Below are 20,106 nucleotides of genomic sequence, written 5' to 3' on the forward strand. Positions count from 1 at the left end.
TGGTTCATTCCCTCAACTTAGTTTTATACACAACTTTGTGAAAGTTAAAGTTCTTCCTGAGCGTGGGACACTTATCGCTCACTGATCACAGTTTGGACATTGAACAAACACGAGAAAGATGTCGGATTCTGGAGTTAATCCACACTTGGAGGGAATTATTTCTGATTTTGAAGGTCTGTGTTGTTGCCTCTCTTTACTTGAGTAATTGAATGTAAGGTATTCTATATACTTGCTATATACGTGATGTTTGTTTGTAAAGGTCATCTGTACATAATGTCATAATCATCAAACCCAATCAACACATTTTTATTATTCTTCAGTATTAAAGTGTAAACTAAGAAGTTACATACAGTGAAGAAAATAAGTATTTGAACACCCTGCTATTTTGCTATTTCTCCCACTTAGAAATCATGGAGGGGTCTGAAATTTTCATCGTAGGTGCATGTCCACTGTGAGAGAGATAAACTAAAAAGAAAAATCCAGAAATCACAATGCATGATTTTTTAACAATTTATTTGTGTGATACAGCTGCAAATAAGTATTTGAACACCTGAGAAAATGAATGTTAATATTTGGTACAGTAGCCTTTGTTTGCTATTACAGAGGTCAAACGTTTCCTGTAGTTTTTCACCAGGTTTGCACACACTGCAGGAGGGATCTTGGCCCACTCCTCCACACAGATCTTCTCTAGATCAGTCAGGTTTCTGGGCTGTCGCTGAGAAACACGGAGTTTGAGCTCCCTCCAAAGATTTTCGATTGGGTTCAGGTCTGGAGACTGGCTGGGCCATGCTAGAACCTTGATATGCTTCTTACGGAGCCACTCCTTGGTTTTCCTGGCTGTGTGCTTCGGGTCGTTGTCGTGTTGGAAGACCCAGCCACGACCCATCTTCAATGCTCTGACAGAGGGAAGGAGGTTGTTCCCCAAAATCTCACAATACACGGCCCCAGTCATCCTCTCTTTAATGCAGTGCACTCGTCCTGTCCCATGTGCAGAAAAACACCCCCAAAGCATGATGCTACCACCCCCATGCTTCACAGTAGGGATGGTGTTCTTCGGATTGTACTCTTCATTCTTCTTCCTCCAAACACGCTTATTGGAATTATGACCAAAAAGTTCTATTTTGGTCTCATCTGACCATAAAACTTTCTCCCATGACTCCTCTGTATCATCCAAATGGTCATATGCAAACTTAAGACGGGCCTTGACATGTGCTGGTTTAAGCAGGGGAACCTTTCGTGCCATGCATGATTTCACATCATGACGTCTTAGTGTATTACCTACAGTAACCTTGGAAACGGTGGTCCCAGCTCTTTTCAGGTCATTGACCAAGTCCTGTCGTGTAGTTCTGGGCTGATTCCTCACCTTTCTTAGAATCATTGAGACCCCACGAGGTGATATCTTGCATGGGGCTCCACTCCGATTGAGATTGACCGTCATGTTTAGCTTCTTCCATTTTCTAATGATAGCTCCAACAGTGGACCTTTTTTCACCAAGCTGCTTGGTAATTGCTCCGTAGCCCTTTCCAGCCTTGTGGAGGTGTACAATTTTGTCTCTGGTGTCTTTGGACAGCTCTTTGGTCTTCGCCATGTTACAAGTTAAAGTCTTACTGATTGTATGGGGTGGACAGGTGTCTTTATGCAGCTAACGACCTCAAACAGGTGCATCTGATTCAGGATGATACATGGAGTGCAGGTGGACTTCTAATGGGCAGACTAACAGGTCTTTCAGGGTCAGAATTCTAGATGATACACAGGTGTTCAAATACTTATTTGCAGCTGTATCACACAAATAAATTGTTAAAAAATCATGCATTGTGATTTCTGGATTTTTCTTTTTAGTTTATCTCTCTCACAGTGGACATGCACCTACGATGAAAATTTCAGACCCCTCCATGATTTCTAAGTGGGAGAAATAGCAAAATAGCAGGGTGTTCAAATACTTATTTTCTTCACTGTAAGTCCAGGTTTGTCAGTTTGACTGTGATATGTGATATGCAAAAACTCTTCTCAGTTTTTTAGCTTATCAATAATGAAGCGCTATTAGCAAGTGCTGAATTAAAATGCTAATCGTACCTTTTTTCAAAATCCGAACAAATACGATCCACTCCATGTAATTCCAAAAATAAGTCCACACACTATATAGAAAATGAATAGCTTGTATAGAATTCAACATGAATGTGATTATTTTTTTTTATAGTTAATACTCCATTTGGGGAAAATATGTTATCTTAGCTAATTTTGCAATGCTAAAGTGTAGCTAGTCTTTTTAAGCTGATATACAATGTTGGTCAAATACAAACATTACCAGGGAAAGAAAATGGATTCATGAATTTAACTGACGTGAGCAATTGAGAGATATTTCATAAGCTCTGTTAGGCTGAGCTCGTGATTTGCCATTCACAATTTTTTTATTTACCAATTTCCCCAAATTGTGTCCTGTCAACTCTCGTTGACTAGCTATTTAGCTTCCTGTGTAGTAGCAGTGAATGAACAATGCCATATCCAGATTGACGATATCAGTGCATGTTAATGGCTCACATTTTAAATTGTAAGCCGTTACTGGGAAACAGTTATTTTTAATGCCTATATAAAGCACTTTAACTTCATTTGTTATGTAATTTCATTGATTTCCTGTTTCCTTACATAGATAAACAGTGTAAGTTAAGTTTGTGTTAGGTCCTTTTTATGGGTAGGGCTACAAAAAAATATCAAATGTTAGCTTGTCATTTGCTAACAAGCATGTCTTGACACTTTTGCAGTGCTAAAGTGTAGCTAGCCTCATATGCTCGTTATGTAGCACTTTAACTTGGGTTGCTGTTTAATTTCATAGGCAAACACTTGTTTTTATAGTTCACATTTTATTTTAGCTTAGCCGCTAAAATTGCAGGTAGTCTTTGCTCCATATGCTCGTCATAAAGCGACGTTTTACGCACGTCTTTAAATTTTGAGTCAGATAATAACAGCACACATTTGCTTCCACGAGGCTTCTCACAGGTCCCAACTGAGCGAGCCCAAACAAAACACACGGTGTGCGTCAGGGTGTGGTCACCTTACCTTTGATAAATTACAACCATCAACACAGGGACAGTTTATAGCGCGACCCAATATGGTCACGTTTGACTCCCAATGACCCAGTAGGAGAAAGCCGAGCTTCCAAACAGGAGTCACAGTGGACGTTCAAGTGACTAAGTCCACTTCTCTTATTCAGTCTGCGTTAATACAAACAGTCACGCACTATGAGTCAGTCCAAAGAAATTCATCCAGTATGTAGTGGTCAACTTGCTTTTAAAGAGAAGGAACGGTGGTTAAAAATAAACGCCTGCAGAAAGATGTGTACAGACAATCACAACACGTCTCTTTTGTTTTGTGTGAGAGTCACATGTCTTCCTTTTGTCATTGTTATTCTTTTCTTTCTTACGCTCTTACCTTTTTCCTGTTCCTTCTCCGGTCATGCTGACTTCCTCCAGCTGCTCTTCACCCCGTCATGTCTTTATCAATGGGAGTGTGTTATTTTGACCATTTATCTCATGCTCCAGAACAAACTATTTGAGAACTCATATTTGGTGCCAAATACGACCTATTATTGTAAAAAACAAACAAAAAAAAAACATGCATATTTCAGCAAACAATTGCAGCAGCACACACAAGTTTTATTTTTGTTATTTATGTCTTAAATGGCTTACTTTCTATTATTTAGTCTCCTATATCGAGTAATATGAGAGTAAAAGTGACTATAGGGGTGTTATTTAATGTCCACAGGTCATAATGTTATAAACCATAGTAAGAAGGTAGGAAACAGGTTTTCCATGCTCTAATTATGAAAATATTCTATTCATAAATAAGGTATTCTATTTTGTGGAAATTCTGGAATCATTCACTCATTTTCTACCGCTTATCCTCATGAGAGTTGCGGGGGGTGCTGGAGCCTATCCCAGCTGTCTTCGGGCAAGAGGCGGGGTACACCCTGGACTGGTCACCAGCCAATCACAGGGCACATATAGACAAACAACCATTCACACTCACATTCATACCTATGGACAATTTGGAGTCGCCAATTAACCTAGCATGTTTTTGGAATGTGGGAGGAAACCGGAGTACCTGCAGAAAAAACACGCATGCAACACAGAGATGGCCGAGGGTGGACTCGAACTTAGGTCTCCTAGCAGTGAGGCCTGCGCGCTATCCACTCAAATACCATTCTGGAACCAATTAACCGTAATTAACAGGGATTAATGGGGTAACATTGACATTGATGATTGCCATAGCGATATGAATGACCGAACTGACATGTTGTATCTGTTAAGTGATGTTCGTGGCTTTATTTTGGTAGGAATTTTATTCCTGCTTCAGTTTTAAATCCACTGGCTTGATAGGACTTACCGAACCGCTTATGGAACAGCCGTGCAAAGGACTTTGAGTTGAATATTGTGTGACTTATGTTGCGTCTACTTATGTTGAGTCTCATCAGTTTGTGCTTTTTGACAAGAAGAGTCTTTGTGGTTTCGTGTGTTACATTACATAACCATGAACGTTGACAGTGAATATTAAAAATGAAATGTGTTAGAGTAGATGTTCATCAGTGACTGAACCGTGAAACCACAGATTCGGAAAACTGTGCTAGGTGCACCTTGGCCTCATGTAGGGGTAAAAAAAATCTAAATAAAATGTAAAATAATCATAAATGACAGTCCCATGCACGCATTTAACAACAGACTGGACTGTTATGTCAGTGTGAGTTGTGTATGTATGCAGCTCTAAATTCCAGCACGATATTGCCCTGTAGTGTTTTGTACTTCCTTGCTAAACATCTGTTACTGAAACTTGACCACAAACACTCTAAGGACTTCACCTGAGAACTACACCCAAATTTTGGCACACTCAGTGAGCTGTTTTTGGTGGTATAGCATCAAAGATTTGTCTGACAAAGCAAAATACCTTTGGGTAAAATGTGATGGTCTGGCCTTGTCTTGTCAAGAAGTTTGTATTTCCTGGTTTTCACCACATGGACCTTCATCTGGCATCACTCTTAACACCATCGCTTCCATGACACATTAGCTTGCTTTATATAAACAGTTCGGAAGTGAATGTATTCACTTTGATGCATACATCTAAAATTACAGCTTCAAGGTTGGTCCAAACCATTATTCTCCTCCACTAATAGCGTGTTTTGCTAACTTTCTCCAGTTCATGATGTGTTTGTGACATACCTCCTGGTTTCATCTGCTTTTATTCAAGTTAAGTTTCTGTCAACCAAAGCATTAGATTCTCTTCCAGTACCTTTGCGATATGTTGAAAATTAGGATTATGTTGAGCTGGTGGGCTCATCTAGCTCGGGGTGGATCAGAGGTAGTATCATGCTCAAGAGGAAAGACATTTTTCCATCACGATAGATAGATTTTTCTAAAATCTGGTGCTCATAAACAGGCTTTCGTGTAGAAATTGGCCCAACTTTTCCAAATAATTATTCAAACCATTACCGTCAACCGTCAAAGCCAGCAATAGGATCTGCAGAGCACATCTAAAGTCTTGACCTATTAGAATATTTCCAATGTTTTCTGAAACTAGTGCTTTTTAGTGCCTTACAGGTCATTATAGTAATCATAGGGAGTTGGGACAGCATTACGACAGGCTTTGATACAAAGCAGAATGGGTGGGGGTCTGTTTACGGATCAGTGCAAGCTTATTTGGTGGAGAGGGACAGAGTAGCATGCTTTCTACGACACAGCTCTGCAGAAAAGTGATATTTGGGTGTTTTTATCAGTTGTTTTTGCATTTTTCTATGCTTGACAGCCTCAGTTATTAGGTTTAGGGGGCAATACTTTTTTCCACACAGGGTCATGTAAGTTTTTTTTCGCACCGCTGTATATATGCAATCAAATCTCAGTTTTCTGGTGTTATGCAGATTTTGCTGCAAAGATTTTGCTGCAAATATTATGCGTAAATGTTTGCACAGTTTGTACAGAGAACATGCAAGAGATGCCCGAGTGGGGAATCGAACCCGTGTCTCCTAGCTGTGTGGCCAGTGCGCTAACCACACCATGCAGTCCTCTCTAAAATATATGTTTTGTTAAAGGGGACCTATTATGCTCATTTTTCGGCCCTTTATATTGAGTTGTGTACTCCTATAGAGCAGCTACACACAATAACCCGAACAGATAGCGTTCTTCCAGAATCTTCACCTATTCAGCTGCATTTCTTCGGATTTCTTTGTTTGTTTTGATGTATTCAACTTAAAGGCCTGCCTCCAGGCACGGACACTGACAAATTGTTTTTTAATGCTTGCTCTTCTGACTCTTCCACACGACCACGTAATGTTGGAAAGGCTTTAGCAAGTTTGTCATCAAGGTTGTCCAGCTGCATACTGGCCCATGTTCACGAAAAGTGTGAAATGGAGTTTACAGATTAAAATCAGGGGGGAATCAGGAACTCCAGCCACTTGTGCCTCATGGTGGGATCTTTACAAGTTGTAAACAAATGTGGCTTACCTTATGAGCCATTTCTAGCAACGTAAACAGAGAAGGAGAGCTTGGGGAAGTCGGCAGAGACTGTATCACGTGTCTAGCCACGGCCATAAGGAAGCCCAGTCCTCTGTGACATCACAAAGGAACAGTTTTGCAACACCTTCTGAAACCGAGCGTTTTGAGCCATCCCAAACTTCTTTCAGGGCTCACTTTCGAATGCGCAAACTTCATTATCTGAAACTTTGGCATCGTTTAATACGTGAATACAACATTCTAACTACATTTATAGGTCAGAAAAGTGGAAAAATATAATAGGTCCTCTTTAATATATGTGGGTGTCTTGAGCGGAATTGGATTTACATTACTACATGTGGGAAAAATTGCCTCGATTTCCGAGGTACCACTGTATATAAAACATGATCAGAAAGTCACGTCACGTCAAGTCAGAAACCAAACGCATGGACTGACCAAGTTTTAGAAACTAATCAAAAACAAAATTACATTTCCCATTCTTATGATTACATCAAGGCTCGGTGTTTGTGTTCACGGATTGGGATGTCCTTGAGAGAACACGACACAGATTAGAAAGATGCAGTCGAAGGTAACACCTGGGGCATATTATGACAAATAACCATGAAGCATAGTTAAAGCACAGCTGCCTCCATCTTTGTTTTTGTAGCACCAGTACACCAGAGCATTATTGTCTGTGCTGCATTATTTTCCCACGGGAGATAGTGGACACCGGGTGGTGATGGGGAGTCCAAAATGGTGATGAGACTCCTGACTCTTGTTAATGAACTTCTTCTGTGGAATGGACCTCTCCATTCGAGCTCATAGTCTGGGAATGCCGTTTCACATGGAACAATACTCCTTCATCTATCTGTCATTCCCACAATCCGACACGGATACTTGATAATTCTGTTCGTGTAATAGTCATGCTTGATGCATGATTGGTGATCTATTTTATTGTTTATGTAGTCGACCACATAGAATAGCATTCAGGAAGATTGCAGAAGTTGAATGATTGCTTCAGTGATGCTCTGCTTTTTTTCCCATTGCCTGTATTCCCAAACATGAAAGTGCACACACTTTGCTTAAATCATGTGCACTTCACTGCATGCTCTCTAAATACAAATTGCCTCAGGCCGTGTAATCACAAAGCAACCAAGAAACACAAATCTGATCAGGTCACCCAGTGTAGCTGCTTTTCCGTGACAAATCTTGCATATATAGTATATACAGTATATATGTGTGTGTGTGTGTGTGTGTGTGTGTATGTATATAAATCTGTGTGTGCGTGTGAGTGTGTATTTCATGCAACTTGTTTAAAAAAAACACAAAACACTATGGCAAGTGTCTTTCAACTTATCTTAAATAGATGCCATGAAAGCCATGAAATAATTGAATTTGTTTTCATTCATTTTAGGTGAGTAGTATGTTAGCATTTTGTATTGTTATGATAGCAATAGCTTTGATGCTAACATTACTTGTACATATAAAACTTTGCAGTATTAATAAACAATGTTATTTAGCTGAAGACACTATCATGTAACAAAAAATACCACCCAGGTTTCACTTTCACACTGGAATTGAATTTGTTTGTATTCATTTTAGGTGGGTAGTATGTTAGCATTTCGTATTGTTATGATAGCACTAGCATTGACGCTAACATTACTTGTACATGTACAAACTCTGCAGCATTAATAAACAATGTTATTTAGCTCAGGACACTATCATGGAACAAAAATATACCACCCAGGTTTCACTTTTACACTGGAATTGAATTTGTTTTTATTCATTTTAGGTGGGTAGTATGTTAGCATTTTGTATTGTTATGATAGCACTAGCATTGACGCTAACATTACTTGTACATGTACAAACTCTGCAGCATTAATAAACAATGTTATTAAGCTCAGGACACTATCATGTAACAAAAATATACCACCCAGGTTTCACTTTTACACTGGAATTGAATTTGTTTTTATTCATTTTAGGTGAGTAGTATGTTAGTATTTTGTATTGTTTTGATAGCACTAGCTTTGATGCTAACATTACTTGTACATGTACAAACTCTGCAGCATTAATAAACAATGTTATTTAAGTGACACTTACATTACACAATTTAGCTACATAGGAAGACATGCAGTACACACTCAGAAGCACCACAAGCCACAAACTAATGATATAATCCACATTTTGGATGAAATATGTTTTTAGGGGAGTGTATGAAAGGACTTAGCTAGTGTGTCATTATATTTCCAGCTTCTGGCCATTGGCATGACACATCACTCATGCTGATTCTTCCCAAGGGGGGGTCCCATCCCTCACTATCATCATCTTGTACAGTGCGTCTATTTTCTCCTGTCACAACGAACCTCGAGGAAGGATGTGCTTTTCGCTGTATACGCTCGTGTTGCTCATAAATTCTGGACAGTGAGCAATTCTTGGCCCCAATTGTGTGCAAACATAAAATGCCTCACAAGCTTTTGCATTAAACTCCAATGCATTACAGGGGATGTAGCATTGAGGTCATGACAAAACAACTTATGATATGACTGCAAAAACTGCTGCAGGTACTAGGAGTTTTGATTAATCATTTTAAGGGCATCCAGCACTCAAACCTAAAACCCTTTCTGACTTGGTATGAACTATTTTGAACTGTTTTGTGTGCCCATTCTAAACTGTTTGTTATTGATAGCAAGATAGGCTTGGTTTGGTTAAAGGGCCCCTACCTGGACGGTGGCCTCGGATTTGGACTTTTCAATGCAACAAACCCTTACATATAGTATTATGTATTGTGAAGTAATGTGCCATCATTGTCTTTCCCATGCAGCTCTGAAGAGGTCCTTTGAGGTGGAAGATGTGGACACTTCAGCTCACTCTTCTCCCGGCTCCCGTCGCACAACCAACTCCCCCTACCGCAACGCCATGTCTCCCACCAGCATCTACTACCGTGACTTGGGCACGGCAGCCCCAATTACCAACAACAACAACCTCAACTACACCCAACCTCGCTCCATTATGGGGGGAGGAGGCTCCAAGACCCCAGAGCCAGTGCCACGCCGCTCGGAGCTTTCCATCGATATTTCCTCTTCATCCAGCAAGCAAGTGGACAATGCCACAAGCCCCGCCTCCACGCGCTTTGTAACCAACAGCGCCCTAAAGCGCCCAGAGGTCCTCGGCCACTCGAGGACCCCTGAGATGAGCCACAAAAGGGAGGTCACTTTTGCCAAGACAGACTCCCCAGGGACACGTCGAAACGAAGGCAGCAGTAACACCAATGGGACCAGTCGAACCCTGGAGCATAGTCACAACCGCAAGTTTGAGTCCACCAGTCCTGGAGATGTTCGCAAACCTGAAATCAGCATCACAAGGGCTCCGGTGGAAAACAATGGCCACCATGCGCCAGCGCACCACCCACACCATCCCAATCCTCACCACAATGCCATTGTCACGACCTTCAGATGCGCCTCACCAAGCCACGCTGGACGCAAATCCCCCAACCCTGACCGTAAGTTCTACTTCAGTTGTAGTCTTCTCATTGCAAACCGGGTTGACCAGCGCTTGCACGATCTGTAACTGACAAAAAAATAGTTCAACTGATGACGTAGTTTGCGCATGTGTAGTACAAATTGGGTTGTGTGATGTGTGACTGTCAAAAAATAGGTTGAGAAGCTGCAGACTGGATATCAATGCATTTTGTGCATAAGCTCATGGATGGACAGTAATACTACAGTGACAATAGCACTGGAGCTCACATGCTGCGTGTCTAGTGTTGCTATTTGTTTCCTCCTGTCCTACTCCTTAATGTTACGTTGTTGTGTTTGATATATGGCATCTATCACGTTGGACAAGAACCGAGTTACAGAGTATATGTAAAAATTGGATAAAGTTCATACACGCATAGCTCATTGACAAACATAGCTCATTGGCCTTAAAGCTACAGACACATAAAACAGACTGTTTCAATTCCAGCGTTGATGCTATATTTTTGGCAACACACTTCCAATACACTGAAATTTATTTAAAATTGCTAAATAAAAAATAGGATGAGCTAAGTTTTAGCTTGGCATGGTTTACCTGCCACAGCATCAGATTGTGATAAGGATTATTGTGCTTGTTCCAACAATCAAGTCTGGTGCTTGTGCATCTCACTGAACATTACAGTCACATTACAGACACCTGGTAGCCAGTGTAGAATACTACATAGCATGACAACACCTTATATTTGTATTTTTATCCATTTTCTACTGTTTAAATTCTAGCATTGATGCTAGATTTTCGGCAACACACTTCCAATCACTGAGACTCATTTAAATTTGCTAAAAAAAAAATAATAATAAGAAAATAATAAGATAATATGATACAATGGATCATAGCTATCATTAGCAACCCTCAATAACCTTTTTTGTCTGGCCAGGGGGGAGTCTAGCTTTTCATCCAGGGCTGTAGGAAAGTTTAAACCCCACTGAATGCAAACCTATTATCAAATTTTCCATGACTTCTTATGCAGACTCATTTTTTTCTTGCATCTTCACTGTTTCCTGCTCCTTTTCCAATCACGCCACCACAACAGCGTCACGTTTGACCAAGGAACGGCAGTAAAGTTAACAGCAACGATTTGCGTAATGACTGGGATGCCTTCAGATACCATCCATCCATCCAATCCATCAACTATTATGCCTGCTCTTAATGTCGTGCTGGTATGTTATGAAAGCGTAACCTCACGGATTACTGTTACCACCTGTGTTGTCATACTATAATTAGCTGCAAGTATTGTGATGATGAAGGCTGTTTGCTTGTTTATTCCCATCATTCTGGGATGTTGGAAGCTATATGTTTTTTAAGAGACCCTACAGTAACCAGAATGCACTGGGCCTGTTGCCTTCCAACATCACTTCCAGCCCTTGTACACTGTCGTTAGTAACTGTTGCTATTGACACGACAAAATGACATCCACTGTTTATTTGAATATAATACCCTCATATATAAAGAAACGTAGCTGTTGTGATACACGTCTTGCTTTAATTTCTTAAAGCTTCTCCGGTCGGTTTTAGTGGTTTTAGGTTGTTACTAAGTGATGCTTAGATACCACTTTCCAGTGTCACCACAAACATCAGTCTCTGCTGTTAGTGATACCCTTTTCTCCGAAGAAGCCTTTTTTGGTCTGGATTCACTTAGCTCAGCCTAGACATTTAATGAACATCACACTGTAACTATGAAACAAATGTTTTCACTCCCCCTAAAGCAGGAAATATATCACCCACTGCACGACTCAATCATGCAACTTTGATGCTTCTTCTTTGGCAGAATCTATCATCAGAACTAATCGCATCTTAAAGCAATTGAGACAAAATGAAGTGCAGTACTAGGCTGCAACCAGCGGAGGCGCTGTCGATTCAGTCATTACGAGTTTGCTGTCTAAAGAAGCACGACACGATGTCATGTATGCGACACTGAGCTTCATACATGCACTCGTTTAACGTGTTTAATTTATTCCAGACTCGACTTTAATAGTTTTTTTTTTACATTATTAGGGCCTTCTAGACATGAAATAACACTGCTATAGTCACCTTTACACTCGTATTACCAAGGAAAATAAACCATTTACAACACAAGTTTGTGTTGCTGTGAATGTGTTCTGGTGGCCTGGACAGAATGTGATGCTGGGGGTTCAGAGTTAAGTTTTAGCTTGGCATGGTTTACCGCCGCAACATCAGATTGTGATAGGAATTATTGTGCCTGTTCCAACAATCCAGTCTGGTGCTTGTGCATCTCACTGAACATTACAGTAACATTACAGACACTTGGTAGCCAGTGTAGAATACTACATAGCATGACAACATCTTCTGAGTGCCTTAAATTTGTATTTCCATCCATCCATTTTCTATATCGTTATCCTCATTAGGGTCGCTGGGGTATGCTGGAGCCTATCCCAGCTGACTTGGGGAAAGTGGCGGGGTATACCCTGGACTGTTCACCATCCAATCACAGTGCACATATAGACAAACAACCATTCACACTGACATTCATACCTATGGACAATTTGGAGTTAACCTAGCATGTTTTTGGATTGTGCGAGGAAACCGGAGTACCCGGAGAAAACCCACACATGCACGGGGAAAACATGCAAACTCCACACAGAGATGCCCAAGCAGACAATCAAACCCAGGTCTTCTAGATCTCCTGACTGTGTGGCCAACATGCCAACCACTTCCACCACGCCGCCCCTGACAGTTTTCATGAAATCTAATTTCAAACAATGCCACAACTTACAGGGATATATCTGTTTGTAGTGGTCTTGTTCCCATAGTAAAGAGTAGCATATCTGCCACTCGGCTGGATCCCTCTGTGTTAGAAAAACTTTGCTCTGCTTCACTTCAAAGTCTCTTGTTCCACGTCTGTAGCCACAAACCCAAAGTAGTTCTAAACCACTGATCATACTATTCCTTTCTTGGGAATCAAACGATCAAAAGCCTTTTGCTCTCATTAGCGGTAGCAGTAGCCATGTTGTTGCTACTGTGCATCTTTGTTAAAGGCTGTCTTCGGGCGGGAGGCGGGGTCAACCCTGGACTGGACGCCAGCCAATCACAGGGCACATATAGACAAACAACCATTCACACTCACATTCAATTCAATTCACAATTTGGGGTCGCCAATTAACCTAACATGTTTTTGGAATGTGGGAGGAAACCGGAATACCCACGCATTATCAGGGAGAACATGCAAACTCTGCACAGAGATGGCCGAGGGTGGAATTGAACTCAGGTCTCCGAGATGTATGGCCTGCGCGCTAACCACTAGATTCACTGTGCAGCCCCTGGTAGCAACAAACGTACAATATTTTTGTATATATCTTTACCTTTTTTCTATTACGTCACCAGCATTTCATTCCAAGGAAATGACATCACACGTCCCTGATCATGATCAAACACCCACCCCATACGGGCACATGCTTCCTTCCTTCCAGGTTATGTCAGCCTGATTGTTTCCCTGCCTGTGAGAGCACTTCCTCTCTCGGGGGTCCAAGTGATCCAAGTTAGTCACCTTCCGAGACACACAGCACAGCGTGCTCCCATCAAAGTGTCACGTAAAAAATACCGGGAAGTTAGAGTCCAAAGGTCAGCATGAAACAGGCTGTGGACACAAACATTGCAACTCAGGCATACACGCTTTAGTCGTGCCAATTTAACAGACAATACACATCGCGTGCCATCATTCCCAGCTCAGCAAACATCAGAAACTTTGTGTGTTTGATGCTTTTAGATGCATGTTAAAGTCATGTGCTGACCATTCACTGCAGGCTGCAGACACGATGATGACTATCTTGTCTGCGTGTGTGTATTCAACATTTTATCTCCACAGACCGGCCTGGTGTTCATCAATCCATCAAACAAGGTTTTATCTCACATCTTTAGAAACATCCCTCTCATGGTAGCGCTGCTGTAAACCGCAAGTGATAATCATGTAATAGACGGAGCACAGGGCTGCACGTCGTTTGGTCCTGATGAGTAGGACTGTCATCACATGAATTTAGTAGGATTTTCTGAGCGACGATAACCCTGTAATTAGTGGAAAACTAACATATTTGGGGTTACTTGAATGTTATAAAAATATAATGAACTCCTGCTAACCCTGTGACCACCCCCGCTTTGAAATTGTGGTGAGATATTGAGTTTTTGCCATAAGTTACGGACATTTATGGGGACTTTTTATTTTTGTACATGTTGAGCTGGAACAAATACATACGTAGTATTTTGCTTCATTTTTTGAAGTTGTGATAACAGTGCGGGAAGACATGGAAGATGGACGTTACAATAACTAGACTGTATCATTCTGTGGTCATGAGAGGATTATTTAAAAAGTCCAGGGTGTACCCCCGGCTCTTGCCCAAAGACAGCTGGGATAGGCTCCAGCATGCCCCCGAGACACTTGTGAGAATAAGCAGCAAAGAAAACGAATGGATGGACACTAATGAACATTATATATTGTTTTAGATATTATTATTATTATTGGGTCATTTTAGTTTTTAGGAGACCTGAGTTTGATTCCACCCTCAGCCATGTCTGTGTTTCCATGTTCTCCCCGTTCATGCATGGGTTTTCTCTGGGTACTCCGGTTTCCTCCCACATTCCAAAAACATGCTAGGTTAATTGGCGACTCCAAATTGTCCATAGGTGTGAATGTGAATGTGAATGGTTGTTTGTCTATATGTGCCCTGTGATTGGCTGGCCACCAGTCCAGGGTGTACCCCGCCTCTTGCCCGAAAACAGCTGGGATAGGCTCCAGCAGCCCCGCGACCATTGTGAGGATAAGCGGTAGAAAATGAATGAATGAATACATTGTAGTCGGAAAAAAAACCTTAAATGTCAGTAGTATTAAAATGCCACTTTTACAATGCTTTGTCCAAGCAATAGTACAAGCTCATCTCAAATATAAGTTCAGTATATGTGAAGTATGGATTTCTACATTTGTACATTATATTTTGGTATTGACGTATGAAGACAGAATTAGTGAAAACAGTCAAAAGTGCAAGTATGAAAAACTAACTGGTCTGAACAAACTGTCCATCTTGCTTTTGGCTCAGTTGCATAGCTAAAATATGTCCTGATGTTGGCCAATACGTTATCTAGCGTTAGATTTGTTTTCCTAATTGCAGCAGCAAGCCATTTGTCTCGTCCTTGTGTTGACATTTTTGAAAGTGAGGGGAGGAGCCATTGGAAAGAGGAGGGCGATTTGTTCCTGCCTGCTTGAAGGTGACAGAAGGTCACGAGCACAAACACACACTTGTCTGTAATTATGCGACTTGTTGCCATCTTGCCACAACAACAGCAAGGTGATCAGGTTTCTCACTCCAGTTGACACACACATTGAGACACAATCTCAGGAAGTCTATCTATGAAATGTAGCTGTATTTGTTGTGCATAACATCCGTGCCTGTCCATACCATAACCCCACTGCCACCATGGCCACTCCATCCACAACACAGGTACATTTTACTGTATGGATGGCATTGTGACGAGACACTGAGGCCCATTATTGTGTCATTCATCCACCAGCATCACCTCATCTTGCAGCATGACAATGCATTGCCCTTATGTCTCATCACCACAATTTTATTTTACAGTAATTTACAATTCAAGGGGAACATTGGTTGCTTAAAAACCTGTGTAGCAGTTGTTCAATAACAATTGAATTTGATGAATGATGAAATTTCTGGCTGTGCTGGCTTTAAATTAAAAAAAAAATGTATTAGCCAGCGGACTGTTGGCATCTGTCTTTTGAGGTCAAACACGTCCTGTAGTCAAACTCGCGGCAGCTGTCACATGTCAAGTGTGCTTTCCAAACACACCACCAGGAGGCAGTATGTGACAGATAAACACAGTTAAACATCAACAGCATTGACAATCATACACTCATTTACACCCATTTAATCATAATAACTCTGAAGTGTTGAGTGTATAACAACGACAATTGTTTATTGAAAGACAATTGAGAGATACACACACACTGATACACAATCAGGGTTTCCCTCTAGCCCATGTGAGGCTTTCGGAAGTTGAAGTTTACGTAGAGCATCTGGGGGAAGTCAAGGGTTAAAGAAGTTTCCCACCACTGCTGAAAGATGCTTGTTCCTTTGAAACATGTTGCCAAATCTCAAAGTGGCCTTTCTGCACTTGATTTAGCTTACCTTGTCAAACCGGCACCCATTTATCAATTTGTATGGAACAGTCAGGGCTGCACGGCGATCAAGTGGTTAGCATGCAGACCTCACAGCTAGGAGACCAGGGTTCAATTCCACCCTTGGCCATCTCTGTGTGGAGTTTGCATGTTCTCCCCGTGCATTTGTGGGTTTTCTCCAGGTACTCCGGTTTATTCCCACATTCTAAAAACATGCTAGGTTAATTGGCGACTCCAAATTGTCCATAGGTATGAATGTGAGTGTGAATGGTTGTTTGTCTATATGTGCCCTGTGATTGGCTGGCAACCAGTCCAGGGTGTACCCCGCCTCTCGCCTGAAGACAGCTGGTATAGGCTCCAGCACCCCTTGAGACCCTCGTGAATATAAACGGTAGAAAATGAATGAATGGATGTAGAGGTCAACAAACTAACACAATTCAGTGTCATAACTCCACGTCTATAACTGGAATAGCATGCAAAGCAATAAAGTTTAATTACTCTACGGAAAGTTTATTTGTGGTCAGACCCTCTCTGCTAATGATGTTTGGCCCCTAATGTTGCCTGAGAGAGGACATGCTGGAGAGACAGCAATTGCCCTAAGTGTGTGTATGTGTGTGTGTGTGTGTGTGAGAGGACAGACAAGCAGATGGTCAGTTGCACCGCAGTGTGGCCATCTGCTGACTTGTGCCTAGATGAAGGGGCAGCAGAGGGATTCATGGTTGTGTTTGTATGAAGTGAGCATATGCTGGAAACTCCAAATTAGGAAGGTGCATTTGGGTCTCTATTGCCTGTTTATTTACACCAGCCACCCGTCCCTACACGAAGAACAAGCACTCTGCATAGTCTCCATGATCCATAGGTTACCCCATTTTGCATAAGAGGGGGTGCATTACCTGAATCCATTAATGGATTGGATTTAGAACCAATCGACTGCTATAAACGAGGGACAAGGATGTTGTCTAATCACTTACAGTAGGTCACCTACAAGGTGCTAGAAGACTTTAGGTAAGGAGCAGCAGCTTGACAAAGATACAAATATATATTTATATATATTTTCAAACCTACCTACCAACAGGAAACCATGACTGATTCTTACTTTGAGTTCTAATACTGTACGTCCTACAATGTGACAATTTCGATCAGACAATCAAACCATGTGCTCATTGACTCCTCAGTTGAGTACTGCTTTGAAGTTTTAACTTTGCATTAATTGGATCAGATTTAAAGTTATTTAGGATGGGATTTATTCTTAACTGGGCGGCACGGCGGTCTAGTGGTTAGCGCGCAGACCTCACAGCTAGGAGACCAGGGTTCAATTCCACCCTGTGCATGCGAGTACTCCGGTTTCCTCCCACATTCCAAAAACATGCTAGGTTAATTGGCGACTCCAAATTGTCCATAGGTATGAATGTGAGTGTGAATGGTTGTTTGTCTATATGTGCCCTGTGATTGGCTGCCGACCAGTCCAGGGTGTACCCCACCTCACGCCTGAAGACAGCTGGGATAGGCTCCAGCCCTCGACTCTCATGAGGAAAAGCAGTAGAAAATGAATGAATGAATGAATGAATAGTCATTGCACAGCCAGGCACTTGCATACACGCTGATGGAATGCTTGTTCTGGTTAATTCAACGAACATGATTAGTGAGATGATATCTGCCTTTGGACATGGACGGTTTGGAGCATCATAACTTGTCCTTAAAGACGACTTTCTCCTCTCCATAACCAAATCCTTCTTAAATCCAGTGAGGGGCCATGGATCCCCCCAGAAGGCTGATCCCCTGGAGTCGATTGTGTTTACCCTTCATCAGGGAAAGAATTCACTGCAGAACATCAGAAATAGCGAGGACACGGTGGCTTACACACATCACCGTCAGTCCAGGCAGCAGCTGTCGTGGAGATATCTGGAGATATTATCACATTTGTGGCAAACAAAAGTAGAGGCGCAATGGAGACGGTAGAGATGGTGTCATCTTGCAGCGAGACGAACCGAGAAACAGAAAGCCTCTGTGAGTACCTGCTTGTTTGACAAAGGGTCTAAGATAGCAAAAAAAATTGTGTTTGAAGAAATCTATCTAGGTATGGCCTTGGCTCTAATTCTCGGTTTACAAGACAGCCCAGCTGGGAAAGCTTTGGTGGGTTTAAAGGAGAGGGTGAAACGCTCATAGACCAGACCACATAGACTGCCTTGTATCCCCTTTGAGGTTACTGTTGTAAAAACATATATTCCTGCAAGCAAAGCCAGGTGAGAGTTGCTCTAACCTTTGGACTAAATGCTCAGGGTGAAGTCAAACAGCAAATAGAGCCTTGGTGGAGGTCTGCGCTCTCCTAAGTGACATTCTAATTATAATCAGACATGCCTTGACATATATGGTAAAAGTCTTCCACATGTATATGTTGACTCCTTGCTACAAATAGTCGGCAGTTAGTCAAGTTGACATCCATCTGTACTATGGAGAGTATAAAAGTGCTGTGTAATAAGTCAGATTCTTCATCATGCATTACTTGCCCACTATCTGGAACATTGCTGCAATGTTATGATCCAAGCTTTCTAGATCTTTCAGATTATCCGCCTATTCCAGCTGTATTTCCTTGGATTTTCAAAAGGGTATGTTTTAACTTATTCCACTCACAGCCCGCCTACTGGCACGGTCACTCCCAAGCACCCCCGAGGACTTCCGGACTACTGCCGAACCCCACTTTCTAATTTTGTCGGCATAGGAGTTAATAATAAATGAATAAAACCTTTGTAGAGTTACTTGAAAAGTGGAGACCCCTGACTTACCTCAAAGACTGGTAATATAGATCTCGGTTTACTGCAAGCAGACAATATTGACATATTTAATATTGCCTATTTTTTGTGGCACTAACCGTGTTTACCGATTACTCAATTGTGTTGGAAAGAGGCTATTAGAAACTCCAGACATCGGAGAGCTTTTATAAACACAAAGTAAAAACACAGTCAGGACAATGATGAATTGTTACTTACAGCTTTTGACTCTTGGAAAGGGATCGACTTCAGCAACAGTTTGGCAGATCTAGCTTCGCCCGTGCACACAAAACAAGCCCATATTTTCTCTTCACCTGCAGTCTGCAACTCCAACCACTTCTGCCTGATGCCTGCTTCTTTAGTCAGGTTAGCTTTCCCTCAAACATAAACAAATCAGGAAGCCATTGCTCCGTGCCTACAGCTTGTACCCGGGTACCCCCATATGAAGACGTCACCGGCTATATGAAATACTTTGATGTACTTTGGTGTAAACTGCATTGTTGAACAGTTTGACAGCTAAAAGTGCTCGAAGACATGGAAATGAGTGAAATGGTGAGATAAACCATCCCCACTCTTTACACACATGCTGTCTCCATTTGCACCACAGGGGAGCATTGCAGCCTCAGCAAAAAAAAAAAAAAAAACACAACAGGAAGTCTCTGACAGACGCTGCTATCTTCCCTGGAGATATGTTTGCCATGCCAGATGTTCCTCCTCTTTCCTCCATCTCCATTTCTTTTCCTCACCCTTTCCGACCTTTCCCACCAGCTCCGCCTACTTCTTCTTCTTTTCACCCCACTACATCCGCCACCCCAGGAAGTGTCATCATGTCGCTCGGCCTGCATAGTCTTGGAGGTGACTCTTTTAATCAGCTCCATGTGTGCTGTGCTCTGGTTGGTTGTCAGCGAAAAGTCCGGACCACTGGGCCAGTCCTGGAGTTTAATGGCATCAATGCATATTACTCTTTCTGCATGCCAATAATTCTTACTTTTCACAGCAAGGAGAGAGCAGATTACTTCATTTTAAAAACATCTGACTCCTGGTTGACATTTGTCGATGGAAAATGGTGAGCCATCGCTCCACACCATCTGTGAGTGCTTTTCTCCTCCTCTCAAGGTTATCCCAGCTTGCATTCAAATTCAATTTATTTACCATAAATTAGTTCAAAGCTATGCTTTTTAGGCTCTTACTAGGAC

The 20,106-nt window shown here is 41.7% G+C and overlaps 1 protein-coding gene across 3 annotated transcripts in view; it reads left to right on the forward strand.

The window, feature by feature from the left end:
* The window catches only part of septin9b (septin 9b), a 70,725-nt gene that overhangs the window by 22,291 nt on the left and 28,328 nt on the right, over positions 1-20,106 (forward strand). For 2 of the 3 annotated variants that reach the window (XM_058091574.2, XM_058091572.2), the window contains exon 2: positions 9,295-9,972. In XM_058091574.2, coding sequence (XP_057947557.2) covers positions 9,295-9,972 — 678 coding nt within the window. Of the gene's footprint in view, positions 1-26; positions 174-9,294; positions 9,973-20,106 lie in introns of those variants that run through there. The other variant, XM_058091573.2, reaches the window with a different exon arrangement.

This window comes from Doryrhamphus excisus, linkage group LG9 (assembly GCF_037039965.1).
Source record: "Doryrhamphus excisus strain RoL-2023G ecotype Guam linkage group LG9, RoL_Dexc_Guam_v1.1, whole genome shotgun sequence".
In the NCBI taxonomy this organism is placed as follows: domain Eukaryota; kingdom Metazoa; phylum Chordata; class Actinopteri; order Syngnathiformes; family Syngnathidae; genus Doryrhamphus; species Doryrhamphus excisus.